The sequence below is a fragment of the Arabidopsis thaliana genome, chromosome 5 (assembly GCF_000001735.4).
Source record: "Arabidopsis thaliana chromosome 5, partial sequence".
In the NCBI taxonomy this organism is placed as follows: domain Eukaryota; kingdom Viridiplantae; phylum Streptophyta; class Magnoliopsida; order Brassicales; family Brassicaceae; genus Arabidopsis; species Arabidopsis thaliana.
The window spans coordinates 17,087,324-17,106,905 of NC_003076.8; the positions used below are offsets into that span (position 1 = coordinate 17,087,324).

General features: G+C 35.1%; 4 protein-coding genes and 1 pseudogene across 6 annotated transcripts; 1 reads left to right on the forward strand and 4 right to left on the reverse strand.

Annotated features, from left to right (window-relative positions):
- Window positions 1–1,371: 1,371 nt before the first annotated feature.
- On the forward strand, window positions 1,372–2,274 carry AT5G42640 (C2H2 and C2HC zinc fingers superfamily protein; the record flags this gene model as incomplete). Its single annotated transcript, NM_123628.1, has 1 exon — window positions 1,372–2,274. The coding sequence occupies one exon, from the start codon at window positions 1,372–1,374 to the stop codon at window positions 2,272–2,274; it is 903 nt and encodes a 300-aa protein (NP_199078.1).
- Window positions 2,275–3,614: 1,340 nt separating this feature from the next.
- On the reverse strand, window positions 3,615–8,478 carry AT5G42645 (annotated as a pseudogene; the record flags this gene model as incomplete). Its single annotated transcript has 1 exon — window positions 3,615–8,478.
- Window positions 8,479–10,240: 1,762 nt separating this feature from the next.
- On the reverse strand, window positions 10,241–12,272 carry AOS (allene oxide synthase). The gene has a single exon (NM_123629.4). The coding sequence runs from the start codon at window positions 12,034–12,036 to the stop codon at window positions 10,480–10,482; it is 1,557 nt and encodes a 518-aa protein (NP_199079.1). The 5' UTR covers window positions 12,037–12,272; the 3' UTR covers window positions 10,241–10,479.
- Window positions 12,273–14,703: 2,431 nt separating this feature from the next.
- On the reverse strand, window positions 14,704–15,573 carry AT5G42655 (Disease resistance-responsive (dirigent-like protein) family protein; the record flags this gene model as incomplete). Of its 2 annotated transcripts, none has more annotated exons than NM_001344455.1 (1): window positions 14,704–15,573. In NM_001344455.1, exon 1 carries the CDS (start codon window positions 15,460–15,462, stop codon window positions 14,890–14,892), a length of 573 nt encoding a protein of 190 aa, NP_001331349.1. In that variant the 5' UTR covers window positions 15,463–15,573. The 2 variants fall into 2 exon arrangements, with proteins under 2 accessions (NP_001331349.1, NP_680380.1); NM_148075.2 differs by having other exon boundaries at window positions 14,890–15,319.
- Window positions 15,574–15,600: 27 nt separating this feature from the next.
- AT5G42660 (DNA-directed RNA polymerase subunit beta (DUF616)) lies at window positions 15,601–18,780 on the reverse strand. Its single transcript, NM_123630.5, has 6 exons — window positions 18,123–18,780; window positions 17,236–17,441; window positions 16,956–17,132; window positions 16,682–16,837; window positions 16,062–16,338; window positions 15,601–15,974 (listed from the first exon to the last, which is right to left on the reverse strand). The coding sequence occupies exons 1-6, from the start codon at window positions 18,460–18,462 to the stop codon at window positions 15,739–15,741; spliced, it is 1,392 nt and encodes a 463-aa protein (NP_568609.2). The 5' UTR covers window positions 18,463–18,780; the 3' UTR covers window positions 15,601–15,738.
- Window positions 18,781–19,582: the final 802 nt, after the last annotated feature.

The window sequence follows — 19,582 nt, forward strand, 5'->3', positions numbered from 1 at the left end:
AACACGCACAAACTGTCATGTTAGAGCAACTCCAATAAGGTTTTGTTTTAACTAAGTTTCTTAGTTTTAGAGAAAGAAAATATATTAATAAAAATTATGTAGCTTTCTTGAATAGTGAAGAAACTCTCTTCAAAATTTCTTATATAAGGTATTTTGACCTACTTTGGAGAAGATTTCTTCAATATATAAGAAACTCACACATTTTTTATTAATATATTTTCTCTCTCTAAACTAAGAAACTTATGTTAGGAACTATCAATGGGGTTGCTCTTATATGTTATAGTCATATTTAATCAAGTTCAGTTATCGATCTATTAATAATTTAATATTCAAAAATTTAGCTTCTAGGTTTCCATCACAATTTCACTCTTATAAATTATGAGTTATTTGTGGTATTTAAAACAATGAGAAATGTATCTCCATCTAAACATATAACAGTTAAGGTTTAAATGTTATAATTAAACGATGTTAAATGTCGGTTTAAATTTAAAAAAAAGAATTAAGATTATATTTTTTAATTAAACGAGATTAATTATCGGTTTAGGTTTAAACAATTAAATTTATAAACAGGTTTAGATTTTACAATTAAACGAAGTTAAATATTATTTTGGATTTGGAAATAACGGTTAGAGTTAGATTTTAATATTAAACAAGGTTAAATATTGGTTTGGGTTTACAAAAAAAAAAATTTAAATTTTGTAATCGGACGAAATTATATATCGGTTTGTATTTATAAAAGAGTGGTTAGAGTGAATTTATTTTATAATTAAATATTTACTTATTTATTTATTAGATGACAGACTCTGATTGGCGGGAATAAAAAGGGATGAAGCCAAGCACTGTTCATTATTAAATGAGATAAAATTGATTTGGTTAAATTTTAAAAATGCTTAAATTAATCAACAAAAAAAACAACAATTTTAAAGCTTCTTAAAAATATAATTTAAGAAAAATAGAAGTTTAAAGAGAGCAAAAAAGTCAGTTAAAGATGTAAAGAAAGAACACTAATATTTTAAAAACTTTGACCTAATTATCCGTTAAAAAAATTTAAACTCAAAACTTTGTGTTCAAAATCAAACAAGCTTTAAAAGATTGAAGTCAACATTACAAATACATCTTCTAATTTTTTAGGAAAGAATGTACAATTCAAAACATACTATATACTTAAATATAACTAACTAGTCAACAAAGATTAATAACCCGCCAAAAAAGTTATTCAAAGTAATCAATAACGTGCCAGATTTGAAATTAACTAAATAACAAATATATTGACTTTGAATTCATGAATTTCAATATATTACCTTTTTTGCACTTCAAAAATATATAAAAGGATACATAGGGAAATAATTTAGATACACTTAGAGCTACAAAATGTCTTCCATCCCAAATAGGTTCAATATTTATGGTGGTGATACCACAAACCATCGTGAATCGCTTCCCATCGAAATGAATCACAACTCTCGAATGGTTCGATCCATGTTCATTACATCTGATCGCATGAATCATAGAGATTTGTTTTCTTCTCCTCCTTCTTTCTCTTCTTATCAAAATTCACATATCTCTTCATCTTCTGTTGGGTTTAATAATTCACATATGACTTATCATATGCTGAAAAGAAATTATGATTCTGTTTCCCGTGCTGATTATTTCTCTACTAAAGATCATTCTCATTTTACTCAAGTATCTTTCACTCAAACCATCACAAATAAGTATACTACTATTGTTCCTTCCAATATATTTGACACTGTTCACTATGATATTGGTCGTGTCAAACGTGCCATAGATTTTAGAAATATTTGGAATCCTAAATCTCATCTTCCAAAAAAATTTAATAGGCAATGCGAGATTTTGAATCCTACCCCTCTTAATATCGTCTTTCCGCACCAGGATTCAGCTGATCGTCAACATTTAGACATTATTTTCTCGTCATCAAAGCACAACCATGTTTTCCAAGATGGTCGATCCTTGAAGAAAATTTCCGAACCAACCAATCTGTTTGAAAAATCTAATTCTTATGATTCTCAAGAAGATGAGAAAATCGATGCTTATCAATATGATGGTCGTACACATAGTCTACCGTATACGAAATACGGTCCATATACATGTCCCAGGTGTAACGGTGTGTTTGATACTTCTCAAAAATTTGCTGCACATATGTTATCTCACTACAATAATGAGACGGACAAAGAAAGAGACCAAAGATTTCGTGCAAGAAATAAAAAACGATATCGTAAGTTTATGGACAGTCTTAAAATATCAAAACAGAAGATATGATCCGTCGCGATGGGACGATCAAATTTTTCAACATCTTGTGATCGTAAAATAAGACCTTGTTTATGATTTTATTTTTTCTAATATCTCTTTTCCAACTTATTTTATTTTAAAAAATGCATAAATGTCTTTCTATTTCTAGTATTTCATCATATTTGTTATTACTAGGAATGGATATCATATTTGCATAGAAAATTGTAATCTTTATTTGCTCTTCATAATTTAAGGTTTGGTTGTTTTTTCTAAAGTAATTTCTTAAATTTAATACATAATATGGATTTACAGTTATGCATGTAAAGACATAATATAATTTTCATTTAATTTACTTAAAGTGTTCATTTAATTGTAAAATTATTTCGATATATGGTAAAATAGTTTTAAATGAAAATTTCCCAATATCTAATTTGTTTTGTAAGGTCAGATTTTTGGACCCACCATGGAACTTTCTCAAGTACTTGTCTACCAATAATTCACACATGAAACATCTCATTCTTGAAATGATGAAACCGACTAGGATCCCTTAAAAACGATCGCACGTACGTCCTAATACATCTCTTCCTTCTGTTCATCTTTAACATCACGTAAATCAGATCCATAAGCAGAGTTTCGAGTCCAGATTAAAAATGCCTAAAGCAGCTTTCTAACCTCTGTCTACTACCTTAGAATGCATTATGCATCCTACAAGTAAAAGTACTTAGTAAAGCCAACCAAACCAGTTTATTCTGTTTCGCAAGCAAGATCCCGACAAGCTCTTCCGCTTCTTTTCCCCCAGCATCTATCCAAGATATATATCTTCCATACAAGTGTAACATCGAATCTTTCTGTTCAAGACTATGTATACCCTAACAATAGAGCAGTACACACAGCAACTTGTTCATGAACCTTCTCGTTAAACACCTTACGTGAATCCTCTGTTCTTTATGAAGGTTGCATAAAACGTTATGAGCGAAGTAGGGACATACTTCATTAAATAAATAAAACCCTAACTTGATGATGAAGTCATGAACTTTGTGTAAATAAGTGAATGTTCTTGAGGTCGAATTTTTTCGACTCTTGAACAAATCAAGAGCTTCTCCGCTACTTGCATTCTGGTCTAACCCACATAACATTAATTATTGTCTACCTTTACCAAACTGAAAAAATAAGGAAGCATCGTATTCCAGTTCCACGCCGCATAATAGCAACAGAGAGAATCGAAGAAGATGAAAATATTCTGTTATTCAACTTAATGATTCTGTTACACCGATACTCTTTATATGATAGAGTATCTCGGTTTAATGTTTGGTTTACACTTAACCGAAATCAAAGATTACAAACCAACTCTAGTCTATTATCCTCCCTCAAGATGAGCCGTATATAGAAAGAAGACTCATCTTGCCAATAAGAGAATTAAACAGAGTAGGAAACAAGGGCTTCGTCAAGACATCTGCAAGTTGACTTGTAGTATCCACATGCATAGTCTTCAACATTCCTTGCTCAATCCTGTCCCGAGTAATGTGGCAATCGTTTTCTATGTGTTTAGTACGCTCATGGAAAACGGCATTGTTTGCAATATGAATGGCAGCAGTGGAATCACAGAACAAAGGAACAGGCTTAGTTTGTTTAACCTGAAACTCTGCAAGTAACTTCACAAGCCAAGCAATCTCACGACTTCCCATAGCCATTGCTCTATACTCAGATTCAGCAGAAGAACTTGAAGCCATATTCTGCTTTTTAGATTTCCACGAAATCAGGGAATCACCAAGGAACATACAAATACCTGAAGTAGATCTCCTGGAATCAACACAAGAACCCCAGTCTGCATCAGTGTATGCCTTGAGACACAGATCAGATTTTGATGAGTAAAACAAACCCAAACCAATCGTGCCTTTCAAATAGTGAACAACCTTCTGAGCTGCTTTCAAATGTGAATTTTTAGGAGATGAAGAGAATTGACATAGTCTGTTAATCGCATAGGTTATATCAGGTCTAGTGATTGTCAAATACATCAACTTCCCAACTAATCTGCGATAGACTTCTGGATTATCAATCACATGTTCATCATTGTGTTGACTTAGTTTCAGACTTGGTTCCATCGGAATGGTCGATGGTCTGCAACCTAATAAGCCTGTATCCTCCAACAATTCCATTGTATACTTCCTTTGACACACAGAAATGCCTTCTTTTGTTCTAGCAATCTCCAGGCCTAGAAAGTACTTCATAGGACCTAAGTCTCTAAGCTTAAAAGCTTTGGCTAAATCTTTCTTCAATTCTTCTATATTCTCATCATTATTTCCCGCAATAACAATGTCATCTACGTAAACAAGGAGAGCAATGTAAGCTTTACCTGAAATACGCGTGAATAGAGTGTGATCCGCATGAGATTTCTTGAATCCAAGCTTCTTTAGAGTAGAGCTGAACTTCAAATACCACTGTCTTGAGGCTTGCTTCAGACCATAAAGAGACTTCTGCAGCTTCAAAACAGGATTCTGAGGCAAAACTCCTCCCTGTTTCATAGAGTATCCTGGAGGTAAGGTCATGTAGATTTCCTCTTTTAAATCGCCATTTAGAAAAGCATTGGATATGTCTAATTGATGGAGACTCCATTCCTTGATGGCTGCAACAGATAATAATGTTTTCACTGTTGTCATTTTTGCCACTGGAGAAAAAGTGTCATAATAATCCAAGCCTTCTCTTTGTGTGTAACCTTTAGCAACCAACCTTGCCTTAAACCTCTCAAGACTCCCATCAGCATTGAGCTTAACTTTAAAAACCCATTTACAGCCTATTGGTTTCTTTCCTTGAGGTAACGAACAAACTGACCAAGTATTAGTACTTTCCAGAGCATCTATCTCAATCTCCATTGCATCAAGCCATTCTTTAATCTTCTTAGCTTGAGCATAAGTACATGGTTCTGGATACTTATTCACAGCACATATATATGCAGTAAATTCCTCAGAGAGTTGAGTGTAATTAATATAGGCATTAAGAGGATACCTCACATCTTTTGTCACATCTGGAACTGCATTACAAAAGTAGTCCTGAAGATAACCCGGAGGTCTTGATTCTCGTTTAGAAGACACTTTAGGTGCAGATTCTGATGTAGAAGGAGGATTCTCAATATTCTCATGAACTGGATCAACTAAATCAAACACATCTCGAGGAATGATTGTTTTATCCGTAAAAGGAAACACGGTTTCATAGAACACAACGTGTCTAGAGATATGAATCGTATTGGTTTCCAAGTCCAGAAGCTTGTAACCTTTATAACCCGAAGGATAGCCCAGAAAAACACAAGCTCGTGCTCTTGGTGCAAACTTATGTCTCTGTTGAGGACTTGTAGATTCATAGCACAGACATCCAAATACTTTCAAAGAAGTATAATCCGGTACCTTCAAATGAAGCAACTCAAATGGTGACTTGTTGGATAGAAGAGGTGTAGGCAGCCTATTAATCAAAAACACTGCAGATAAAATGCAGTCTCCCCAAAATTCCAATGGCATATTAGCTTCAAACATCAAAGCTCTAGCCACATTCAGTATGTGTTGATGCTTCCTCTCCACTACTGAATTTTGTTGTGGTGTCTCAGGGCATGAATGATAGGAAATAATACCTTTAGCTTGGTATAATGCCTCAAAACGCAACTCAGGAGCATTGTCTGACCTGACTGCTTTCACCAAAGTGCCATATTGAGTTTCAACCATCTTTAGAAAATCCGGAAATATCTGTAGCACATCATTCTTAGCTTTCATCAAATAAACCCATGTAGCCCGACTGTAATCATCCACTATTGTTAGGAAATACTTGTAACCTTCAGTAGTTGGAGTTGCAAACGGACCCCAAGTGTCTATATGTATCAAATCAAACTTATTTTCAGACATGTTGTTCTTGGAAGGAAAGGAGAGATGTTTCTGTTTAGCCTTTTGACAAATAGAACAATGAACCAAATCTTCTTTATTCCTTTTTGGTAATCCAAGTACATCATGTAGAACATCATTTTTCTCATAGGATGGATGTCCTAGTCTACTGTGCCATAATGCACTGTCTACAACAGCATTACAATACTGTTTCTCTGTAACAGATGAGTTAATATCTACACTAGTACATTCAACAGAACTAGTGTCTAAGACATATAATCCTCCAATCTGATTACCTCTTCCAATCTTCTGCTCTTTGATAGGATCCTGAATCACACAGCAATCCTCATCAAAATAGATCTTACACTTCATATCTTTTGTCTGCTGACTAACACTTAGAAGATTAAGTCGAAACTCTGGAATGTATAAAACATTTTTCAATGTTAAATTAGAGTTCAACTTGATCACTCCAATGCCAGCAATTTTGACATTTGATCCTGTAGGTAATGTTACTTCATTACTCAAACCATCAGATAGGCTTTCAAACAAGTTTCTATCATAAGAAACATGATGAGTAGCACCACTATCTATGATCCAGGTATTCAGTGATAACACTTTCTTAGAGGATGTCAAAGAACAAAGTAACCGTAAAGTTGAGGGTGAAAAAGAGATACCAGTGAAAGTAGAGCCATTGTCATTATTCGTGCTCGCAAAAGAAGCAACAGTGATCGGTTTTGCAGGATTATGAAGCTGAGTACTGAAATAGGCTATCACGTCCTGTATCTGACTCTTAGACATACTTCCCACTAGCTCTACAATTCCATCTGGTCCAATTCCTTGAGTAACTGACACCTTACCATCAGTCAAGGCTAAATTAGCAACAACTGATTTTGGTTTCTCTGATGGTGTGACAGTCTTCTTGTCCTTATGCTTAAAACCAACTGGATATCCATGTATCTTGTAGCAAGTATCAGCATTGTGTCCAGTATAACCACAGTGAGAGCATTGAACTTTCGGTTTAGGCTGAGTACCAAAGGACTTGGCAAGATTCACTGCAAACTGATCACTTTGAGGAGCTGAGACGTTGAAAGTAGAAGCATTAGTAGGCATTGTTACAATGTTACGTTGACTGTGATCTTGATCCAATAGGTTGTAAATCTCAGCAAGGTCTGGTATCGTTTTCTTCATAATGATCTGACTCCTTATGGTTGAGTAAGATTCATTTAACCCTGAGAGAAACTTAACAATCTTAGAATGTTCAATCATTGAGGCAGTAGCAATACAACAGGTACAATTCTTGCAGGTACTAACACAGCTAGCTCCATCCAAATCATCCCATAAAGTCTTTAATGCAGTGTAGTAATCAGAAAGAGACATCGTTCCTTGTTGAAGTGACCAAATCTGCTGAGTTAACTGATAAGATCTTGGTAAATTTGTAATGTGAAATCTAGTATCCAAATCTTTCCAGATTTCTGCAGCATCATTGAATCGAAGAATGCTCTTATAGATTTGCTTCGTGACAGAATTCAGAATCCAAGATTTAACCATACTGTTGCATCGTGACCAAACTCTAAAGCTAGGATCAGATTCAGGAGGTCTTGGTAAGGTTCCATCAACAAACGCAATCTTATTCTTAGCATATAGAGAAACAAACATCGCAATCTTCCAAGAGGAGAAATTAGTTCCATCAAGTACCTCAGAAACAAGAGTATTCCCTGGACTGTCACCATTTGAGAGCGCGAAAGGCGAGTAGTGAGCATCCGAGAAATCGAACTGTGGAAAAGGATACATCGATGGTCTTTTGTTGAGATTTTGTTGAATCGGAGGTGAAATCGGTGGATCTGGTGAAGTTTGAACACGATCTGGAGTTTTCTCAGCTGAATTTTTGCTCGATCTTCTAGTACGACGCCGCAATTTATCAACGGCAACCATCGCAAGACCAAAAAAGAACCTTGAAACAACTGAAATTTCCAGAAATTGAACGAAGAAGAGAAGAATCAACAAGATCGGAAGATCCAAAAACTTGAAGAAACACAGAGATTAGGTTGAATCGGACGGATCTTTGTGATCCATTGCTCTGATACCATAATAGCAACAGAGAGAATCGAAGAAGATGAAAATATTATGTTATTCAACTTAATGATTTTGTTACACAGATACTCTTTATATGATAGAGTATCTCGGTTTAATGTTTGGTTTACACTTAACCGAAATCAAAGATTACAAACCAACTCTAGTCTATTACCGCAGTATCTCTTACAGGTCCTGCTTGAACAACCTTACCCGTCCTAAAGTACCCAGTCACCATCACTCTCCACGAAACCACACTTCTTTCAGGCATTTCATCGAACCACGTCACTGCGATATCCATATCTACACACTTTATGCTACCATCTTTCACAGCATTTTGTCTAACAGATTCAACACATCAACCAAACAATTGTTCCTCCTCTATTCCGAGATCATCTTGGTTTCAAGACTCACATGAGGTGATGAACCTAATTGAAAATTTCTCGAGAGTCGTTTATGGCTAAGTGTGATTTGGGTCAATCCGGTTTATGCAGAGAATGGGCTCTTATGGGCTTATGTGTTTACAAAAGGAGAAAGGAGTTTCTGGGCTAAGCAACTTATGAGGCCCAAAACAAAAACATATTGGTATTAAGATCTTAGCATTTCTCTCGATAATGTTCATCTTCATTCTTTGTTCATCACCTTGTACTCTTGTAGAGCCCATTAATTTTAACACAAATACAGCTAATATTAAGTATGCTCATTGAAGTGAGTTAAACATAAATATCTTTATCTTTTTAACACAAAATATAATTACCCTCTATGGTCAATTTACTTTTTTTTAGCTTCTTCCTCATTTTTTTTCAGTTCTCCGATCACGTTGAAATTTAAAATTTAGATAACAATTGTATTATATCCTTTTTAGTTTGTTACATAAATTTCTTAAAATTAATAAACTTTCCAAACCAATTTCAACTTAACTCGTTCAATTTAAATCATTTTAGAATAAGAAGGATGAGAAGAAACGGAAAGCTAAGGCTGTCTACGTGAGGGTCATGATGATAATCATTTTTTTTCTTAGGTCATGATAATCTTTTTTTTTTTTAAAGGTCGTGGTAATCTTCTTTTTTCGAGTGAACATGATTATGTTCTTATACAATTGTTTCCGATGTTAGTGAAGAGTGAAACCAAAATTAGTTGTATCTCCACCAGTCCATGATCTCTTCACTTCAAAAGGAGTCGTAATCATGAGATGGTTAATAAAGGGATATTTTTTCGTTCAAATATCTAAAGCTAATGGAAACAATCTCCAATCAAACCGTGTGGATGTCTTCATTTGGCATGTGTAAAGCATTTGAATAGTTTACAAGAGGAAACGGTCTATATACAAATGCCCGGCTTTAAGCAAGTGCAAAGTGTGTAGAATTGCACTGGATATATCCACAATATTTTAGCCAAATTTTGTTTTATTTTAGGGCCTATAAATAGTTTGAGATGACCAATGATAATCAAGAGGGAGGCAGATAAAATGTATGTTAATAAACTGACCATTCGACCTAGAGGAAGGCTGATAAAATAAACAAAAAAATCTGGTGCACAAATGATAGTGGAACATCCGTATGATGAATCTCTTAGAACATGGTCCCAACAAACTTCTCTCCAAGTAGTCTTTTTGTAATAAGGATCCCTAGACTCTATCACTTCTAGACACTCATCAGTCGTCACCGAGAGATAGACATAGGCTCCACACAACGCAAGGAAAGAGACTTAACCAGAGAGAGATAAGCAAAACTCCAAATTACCAGCCCCATCTAACCATCTTTCAGAAGATTTCTTTTATTATCTTCATTAAGAAAGCTGACGATAATACATAAAAGGCTTAAAACAGAAAATTGTGTATGGGTATTATTAAAACAAATATTCTAAAAAATTATTGCACTATATAAACGGAAACATTCGGTTTTATAAAAGTACAAGAATTATTTTGGTATGCAGGAAAATACACTCTTTTATAACATCTCATAATCAAACTTTAACGGTGATATTTTTGTTATTTTGTTTCGTCACTAACAAAATAAAAACAATGGTTAAAAAAACCCTATTATTCACAGGCTCAAAAAATATTTGAGTGTAAAAAACTCGTGCTTTTTTTATAAAGAATATGCTCTTGTGTATTTGAAATTATCTCACAGATTTGTAAATACTTATTACCAGCTTGAACTTTAATATTATGACAAAAAAACGAACATGTAGAGCAGCAACAGATTATACAACATTTTCTCAAAATTCACGAAACTGGAACAAGAAAACAGATGGACTACACAGGTGCGAACATATACAATTACAAATTTACCCTTGGCTCCTAAAAGCTAGCTTTCCTTAACGACGAGAAATTAACGGAGCTTCCTAACGGCGACGTACCAACCTCAATATCAAACGAATCATATCGCCGGAAAATCTCAATCACAAACAACCTCGCCACCAAAACAACAAAATCCTTACCGGCGCATTGTTTATTCCCCACCGTCGGAGTCTCCGTCTCCGGTCCATTCGACCACAACACATGCCTCAAAAGCTTCTCTCCTTCTTCTCCGACGAATCTCTCCGGCACAAACTCATCCGCCCGATCAAAAATCTTCGGATCTCTCGTCGCCAACGGTTGATAACCGTAAAGCATTTCACCGGCTTTGACTTTAAACGCCGCGTCGTGGCTTTCGATAACCAGATCCTTCTTCGCTCTACCGTATTGAGCCGTAACCGGTGGTTCAAACCGGAGACATTCGTAAACCACTGATTTGGTTAACTCCATTTTCTCAATCGCTCCCATCGTGAGTTCTCCGCCGTTGGATTTAATCACAGATCTAATCTCCTCCGCTAATCGGTTATGAACTTGATGACCCGCCCGCCCGATACGTTTAACCATATTCGGAAACAAAATCTTCATCCCACCCCACGTGTTGAAGCACGTGGCGAAGAGAAGATTGTGAGTAGCTTCTTCTCGTGAGATACCCAATTTATCGGCTTCAACGAGAATCTCACCGGCGGATTCTAAGAAAAACTCGTAGAGTCTCTGGTAATCAGATTTGACTAACGCCGGTGGTAGACTAAATGTATGGATGAGAGGTTCTTCTATAACTCTCGGTAAACCAATAGAGAGTAATGGATGGAGATTGAATAAAACCCATTTAGTGATCAAACCCGGAGCGTCGGCTTTGAGCTTTGTATCTGCGGGATTCGTCCCGTAGAAAGCTCGAGCCAAGAAATTAAAGGCGGTTCCGTCGCTGGAACCGCCGAAATCCGCTTTCCCTTTAAGGGAAAGCTCTTTCTCCAAAGAATCGAAAAGCTCGGAGTAAGTAGCTTGAAACTCAGGGAAGATCCGGTTTCGAGATGACTTGAGGAGGAAGAAAAGGAGATTTTTGAGCTTTTCGTGTTTAGGCTCCGATGGATCGAGGTACGAGAGGATACGGTAGCCTCCGGTTAGTTCCGTTGACGGCATGTAAGTACCGGTGAAAAGATCTTTCTTTTCGACTTTATCGACATCGAATAAAACCGGGAAGCTTTTACCGTCGAGTAAAGCCACGACTTGTGGATTCTCGGCGATAAAAGCTCCCGGTGGCATGTTGACTCTGTACACCGTGGAGTTGTATTTACGGATTCGTGATTTGAAGAACTCTTCAGCTCCTTGGTCGTAAAAGTAATCCCAACGGTCTTTGATTGGTCCTACGATTGGTAAACCGTAGTTTCCCGGTATGTTTCGGATCGGGAGATCTTTGGATCCGGTTCGTGTCGCTACGGTTAGATCAGGAGTTTCTGACCCGGAAGCTTTGATCGGACGGGTCAAAACTCGGAATTTCAACGGCTTTGATCGTACGGTTTTTGGGTGGAGAGAAATCGGAAAAGGGGTTGAAATAGAAGCCATCTATTCGAAACAGTGGCGAGTGTTGTGATTGAGAATATGGTAGTTATAAAGAAAGAAGTAAATTATGTGTATTGAATGATTATTGTGTAGAAATGAATTTGTATTTATAAAGGAAAATAATAAATGTGAATGAAAATAGTGAATTTAGTGGCCGTGGAAGGAAGATTCCTTTTTCAGACCACGCAGTTATTAAAGAGATCTATTGGAGACTCTGGCCACCGGCCGATTCATTTAGCCACGTGCTTTGACTCTTTTTTCCTTCATTTTATAAAGTTGGTACTTTTTTTATTTTTTCTGACATATTAAAAAATTGGTAATGTTTTTGTTGTGTAAAAGTTGGTACTATTTATTCTCATATTTTATCGAGCTTGTTGCTCTGTTTTGTATTTTTGTTTCTTTGTTTAATATTCCTCTTCTTATAATATATCCTGAAAATGTACTATCAATAGTTTATACAAGCATTTGAGACTTTAAAAATATTTGAATAGTTTTTTTTTGGTTCACGTAGTGTTTTGAAGAATTTTTGATATCATTACGTAAAATATCCGTAAAATTATTAAATTGGAAAATTTTAAACAAATGGTTAACCGTTTGGTTCGATAAACCAAACCAAACTGTTATCCGACCTTATTTCAAAATCTAACTGACTGGCTGACTCTTATAAACCGGACGGTTAACCAAACCCCAAATCTCAGTTTGGTTTGATCCAGAAAAACCGATTCAGTTAATAATCGGAGGCCTAGCTTATACAAAGTTACAAACACTTGAGGTTTGGTAGACTGCACTTTTAGCTCCATCCCTTGAGCATATGTTATTCCACGACTTGATCCATGATTATAAGTTGATTCTATACCAAAATCATTTGATAAATTAATGGAAGTAAATAATATCGAGAACTTAATATAGATATTTTTTTATAAAAAAAAGTTGAGTGAATTAGAATGAATTTAAGAATTGATAGTTTTGACTTTTATGAGAAATAAAAAAATATATAATTATTGATGAGTTCCAAAAGGCAGAGATAATGTTTAGTCATTTTCCCAATTATGTATTATATTATCATATTTTATAGAGTTTGTTACTCTGTTTTGTATCTTTTTGTTTTGTTTTTTTCTTTTCCCCTTCTGACAATATATATCTTCAAATCGTAAAATTAATATTTTGTTATTTTTGTATAAACACACACGTTGTTAAAATGGTATGTGTATTTTATCTGGAAATCTGTCTCGATAAAGATTTTTTTGAAGTTTTGTACCTAAAACACGTCCCAAGCGTTCGTTTTGTATCCTAGCGCATTTTATTGTTTATTGACGAACATATCTAGCTTCTAAATTATTCACATGATACTCACTATTTTTGGACAAACATGATAATATTTGTCTCAAGCGTTTACCTGTTTTTTGCCTTGTTGGAAAGAAAATACTTAGGTCTCCTTCTCTTTGAATAAACCTCATAACATATTGGAATACACAGAAAATTCTCTTAAGTTTTTGATTGTCATAACTAAACACTTCCGAGTTAGGAGTGGCTATTGATGAAAACAACATTTTTAATTTGCATCGAGGGCGTTACATGGAAGTAATCACAATCACGAAGTCCTCAATGCTACTTTAATCGCATGTGTCTTGTGCTTAAAAGATAATATTTGAAGCCTCTGTGGAGTAGCTTTTTCATAAGAGACACCAAACTACATTAGCCTCGAGCCCTTCAACATTTTGGTCGTAGAGCTTAACATGTAGCTGATCTGTTTGTTCTAAGACATTATGCTACGATGATCATACAACATGTGAACAAGGTAGTAATTAATTCTGGCCTTAGTAATCTTAAACTTCTTGTCCGACGCTTGCTAGAGGTTCTTTGTTGAGTGGTTTACATAAATGTGATAAAATGCATTCTCACTGGTCAAACTAACCAAATATATATCACCATTGTACTTTTTTGGTAAAGCTTACCAGTTTTCTTAACTGTTTGATCAACAGCAAATGAGTCATAGAAGAAATGAAGCTTAAAACATTATGTTGGGAACAGAGCCCCGACACACAAAAGTTGAATTTCTTTAAAGTAAAATCTAAAATATTGGGGTCTCTAAGTGTTTTTTTTTTTTATTTATAAAAAGTTCTACCAATAATTTTTTAAACATTACGTATTATCGTTGATATAATTTTTGAACAGAACCTACAAATAGTGTTTTCTTTCGTAAGGGCTAGCCTGTCTAAAAACATATATATAAAGCTTAGCTAAAATCGATCTATTTCCGTAAACAACATGATATATATATATATATATATATATATATGTGTGTGTGTGTTTTTGGGCACATAGTATTGACATTGAGTTTGTATGGTTTTCGATATAACAAATGGGTCGTAACCAATGGGTTTCGAAATTTTAAATGGAGTTTCATCAAAAAGATGATAGCCAAACAGAGAGATTACTCAGATTGACGACGAAAACGACCAAAGGAAATAACATATTTGATAGTTTATTATCGTAACTCTTACATACGAAAGAAAAAGACGTTTAATTTCACTTTTTCGATTATCTCGTGTGTTCTAAATAAGTAAATATTGGTTGTGTATTCATGCTCATCGATAATAATTATGTAATTCCTGATTCAACTTAGTAAAGTAAGATGTTAAAAGAAAAAGTAATGACATTGACTACGACTTGAAAGAAACTTGATATATTACGACGGTGACGAGAAATAACTTGTCACGCCTAAATGGGAACAAAGTGAAACCAAAAATTGTTTGTCGCTTTTAGACTTTTTTTGAACATATGTAGTAAATCTGTAAATAACATATTTTATTTTATTTTTACAAAAATATATGTATTGTATTAGAAAAGAGTTCATCATTGTGGATCTACGTGAGAAGTATGTGGAAATCTAAGTAGAAGCTTAACACGGTAAGTGGTTACAGCTTCTTCCTCATGATCATCAATCTCATTAAACATGGCGATTCCGCGAGCAAAGGCGAAAGCTCCTGTCCCTCCCACTACCTCCATAACCTCTTTCAATTTATGTGTCATGTCTCGGCTCCTAATGCTAACACTCCCCGTGTACTCAGGCGTCTCCAACGTCAAGTATATCACGTTAAAATCCGAGTTAGCGAAGTCTTCATGCGGGATTATGAACCCCTCAGCTTTGCCTACGATCCTTGAATTATTCTCGGGTCCTTCCGTGAGCGTGCGTCGGAAAATCAATGCTCCTTTTCCTCCTCCTCTGCCGTGAGGTTGGACCATGTGCTGGCTGGACCGGCGAGAGGAGTAGGAGGAAGATGGGGTGTGGGTTTGTTGAACATAGAGGGAGAAGGAGAAGAATGATCCCGGCGGGTCGTAATCAGGAACAGGTGACAACAAAGCGAGTAGAAGGACAATAATGAAAGCAGTGGCGACAGCGATGAGGAAGATGATTCTAGTTAACATGATCGGAGAAGAAGAAGAAGAGAGACAAAGAGGAGTTTCTAACTGTTCTTTCAACAAACCTCTTTGGTTTTAAAGTTAGATTAGTGATTTTGGTATAACTACTACTTCCACAACATAACTAAACCACTACCTTCTTTTGTCCTCAAGCTGTTATTTTTATTCTGATCAGGTTTAGTTCGGTTTCAGTTTAAAACATGTCAGTTCTGTTTTTATGTCTACACGCTAAATACAAAAAAGATTCTAAAATAACCAATGAATTGGAAGCTTACAGTAAATTCATAGGGTAACTAACGGTTTAGCCTTGCGTACATGGCCTATGCTATTGACGAGATCTTTACGTGTACAGACAGGGAACATGTTGATGTTCTTGAGAACTTTCAAACGCCAAAGAACGTATGGGAAACTCAATTGATCACGCGAAGTGAAGCGGACAACTTCATTGAACCAGAGGCACATGAATAGATTTGTCAATGGAGTGTGTTCCCTTACAATCACAGAGGCTTCAGATAAAGCTGTAAGAAAGTAAAACAGCCAAAAATTACTTCCATCATCAAAGTTTAGGAGCTTTGGTACAACACTTATGGTATAAAGAAATTTACCTTTTTTCCCGTTGAATCTTTTATCTTCGGGTAATTTGTCATGTCGGTATTGATTTATCTGCACTTCAACTTCTTCGGGTGTAGCTTTGTGTTTCTTGATGACAGCGTTTGCCTCGTCGTATACACTGCTTCGAGCTCCATGTTCTGAAATTGCAAGCACCGAGTTTGTTCGCCAAAGAAGAGCATCTAGTACACCAAGTGGGTCTCTTCTAAACTGGGATTTTGAGTCTACCCAAATCGAGTACTTGGCATCTGGGAAAAGGCGATGGGCCAACATCTGACAGCATGTAGATTCATTAGTATCATTATGAAGCATCTTATATCAGACATACATGTGCTTGAAAGCAAAACGGAAACTCAAATATTGTGACTCCAACCATATTTAAACAAGATTAAAAGATGTAAGGAAAAAAAAAAGACAACAGTGAGCTAATTCAAATCGAGCACATACCATTTTACACAGCACAAAATGAAAACCAAAGAAGGTTAAATTTGGTTGTAATGGAAACATTTTACACAGTACCATGAACGCATAATCAGAAACGTTTAACACCCAGCGAATAAGATTGCTACGTGCAGTACAAATCATCACATGTGCCTCTGAAGTAGATGAGTAGTACCTTTGGGATCTTCCCATTAAGCCTTTGGTCTGTAAAAGGAAGATCCTTTACAATCACAATACGCCACTTTCCAATGTGATCATTCTCATCGATCTTATGACCCTCTGCTTCTTGTGTTGTAAGAGTAACTTCATCCCAAAACGCAACATAGCAAACCTGCATCCAAAAAACTCATTCAGGATTGGATGCAGCAGAGAGAGAATCACGATTTGTTCAAACTCCGTACTCGATATGCAAGAGAAACAGTGGACAGGAGAAAATCAGAGTGACCAACCTTTTGACTTGATGTCTTAGACATTCCAATAGGTTCATAAAGGTTATCTCCACCACCAAACGCACACGTCGAGACCACTACTTCACATGATGTCATAAACTTCTTATCCTTATCCGAAATCCTAAATCCCCCATTTTCATTGAAAAACCCACAATGCAAAGAAACTGTTTCCCTTACCTGATGCAATAAAGCCAATACTCAGTTCAAGATCCATATAAAAAATTCCTAAAATTATAGGAAACTCAAGTTCTTAAGCCTTGTAGAGTTACCAAATCATGACCTGAAAACTATTTTCTCTCTCAGCAAAAGTCTGGTTCCCCGTGAATAAATTAAACCGCGTCCCATTACCACGAACACCTCTCATTTCTCCCACCGACACATCCGTATCAGTTAGATACACAACTCTCTTAACCGGAGAGCCTGAATCTTTACGCTCTAAGATATCAAGATGCTCAAGCTCCTCAGGTGGTAAAAGCTTCAAACAACCTACCACAATCCATACAATACTTTCAATATCAACATATCCTTCCACAACACACACAACTCATAAAACACAACAATACTCAAATTTTATCACAGATGTCTCTTTTTTCCCACATTCAGACATAAAAACAGCTCAAAAATTCAGATCCTTTTTCCACAATCCATACACACTTGAACTATTAACTTAACCATTCCACAACATAAAACACATAAAATCAAACAATACCAAAGTTTTAACCAATCAATAACAAATTAAAGCAACTCTCTTTTCCCACATTCATGGCCTATTCCGGCATAATCAGCTCAAAATTCCGATCCTCTTTCCACAATCCAAACACATTTGAACTATCAATAACCATTCCACGACACAAAACAAATAAAACCACACAATACCCAAGTTTTAACCAATCAATAGCAAATTAAAGACACTCTCTTTTTCCACATTCATGGCCTATTCATACATAATCATCTCAACATTCAGGTCCTTTTTCCACAATCCACACACACTTGAACTATCAACTTATCATTCCACATCAGAGAACGAATAAAACCAAACAATACCCAAGTTTTCACAAACCAATAGCAAATTAAAGTAACACTCTTTTTCCACATAAGCCAATTCGTACATAATCATCTCAAAATTCAGATCCTTTTTGTACAACTTCACAAATTAATCAAGCTTACGTTGTCTAACACCACCAATAACTTTGGTAGTAGGATCCAATCGATTCAAATTTCCTTCATTTTTCTTACTAGGACTCTCTTTCCCATTCAAATCTGGTTTCTTCAAGTCACTAGATTTGAATCCGATCCTCGTTGATTCAAATACAAGCAACCCAACAGCGAGAAGAAAAACTAAGACGACCCAGTATCTCACAAAAAGCCTTAGAACATGACGAGGAAGCTCGTAGCTGGTTCTGTGACTCACTTTCTTCCGCTTTCGTCGGGTACGAGCTCGGATCCGATTCAAATCGTTAGATTCGTCGTCAGATACTGAGATCGAGACACTGTTGTTGTTGAACATTGTTGTGGTTTCGAATTGTTTAGGATGATCTTTGGAATTGGTTTCTCGAAAACGAAAGAGTTGAGCTTGTCGTAGTAGAGAGAGATCTTCTTCCCTTAGAATCGAATCATCGGTGTTTATCAAATTGAACGAACCCGATTAAACCGGTTTATGTCTCAATAGGATGTTTTAGAGATTTTATTTTGTTTCATTATATATGATGTTATACAACTTTCTATGCAATTTATAAATGATTTGGTATCTTATGACTTATGAGTTATGATTATTTCTATCATGCAATCTTGCATATCATTAGTTGAGTTTGCTAAATCAAGTATTAAAAGATATTTTTAACGAAATAAATAATTGTCTTAAATTGTTAGCTTTTAAGTAAAACATCATATAATTTAAAATAGAGGTACTAAAAGTTAACTGTTATAACTATTTTAAGTTTGTTAAACTTTATAAACGTCTTAAATATTTATAATATTAAAACCTGAATGACATTCAAATAATATAAATAGTTTAACTTTATAAGAATTTATAAGAAGTTTAAACATTATAAATATTTAAAATATTTAAAGTATTCATAATATTTACATTCTATAAAAAGTTTATAATAATAATATTTAAACTCTATAACAATTAAAAATAAATTTTATGAAACTTTTTTGGTTCCTTTGTGAAAAATGCAACCGGTCAAAACAGAAAAGATACGACTGTAGTTGAACAAATATAACTGTCCAAAAAACCCGTAAATAACGAAAATATACGACAAAAAAACACTACCGTAAAACAATGACCGTAAATAATTGAGCGAAAGTTGCGATAAAAAACGTAACCGTTGAGAAGTTCAAAAGATACTTGAGATTGTTTTGTTATTAGATTCCAAAAAATTTTAGTTAGACTAAGAATTAGAGAAATTTCTTTCATATTAAAATGATGTATATTTAAAATAACTTCGAAAGTAAAGAATTTAGATCCATTTTACAAAAAAAAAAATTTGGATTCATCATAAATAATCGGTGTGAAGGAACAAAAATATGAGAACTATTTAGGAAGAAGGACAAATATATAGAGTTCAAAACTCACGAACATTTAAATAAACTACTTTATTCATACGAAAAGTTGTGAAAAAAGC

Bases quoted from the DNA above. Each gene is read 5' to 3' on its own strand.
- AOS (NM_123629.4), bottom strand. From the start codon at position 12,036: ATGGCTTCTATTTCAACCCCTTTTCCGATTTCTCTCCACCCAAAAACC.
- AT5G42660 (NM_123630.5), bottom strand. From the start codon at position 18,462: ATGTTCAACAACAACAGTGTCTCGATCTCAGTATCTGACGACGAATCT. The intron at 17,133-17,235 runs GTCATGATTTGG...TTATTGCATCAG, and splicing joins AGAGAGAAAATAGTTTTCAG to GTAAGGGAAACAGTTTCTTT. The intron at 16,838-16,955 runs GTTGGTCACTCT...TTTTGGATGCAG, and splicing joins CTAAGACATCAAGTCAAAAG to GTTTGCTATGTTGCGTTTTG.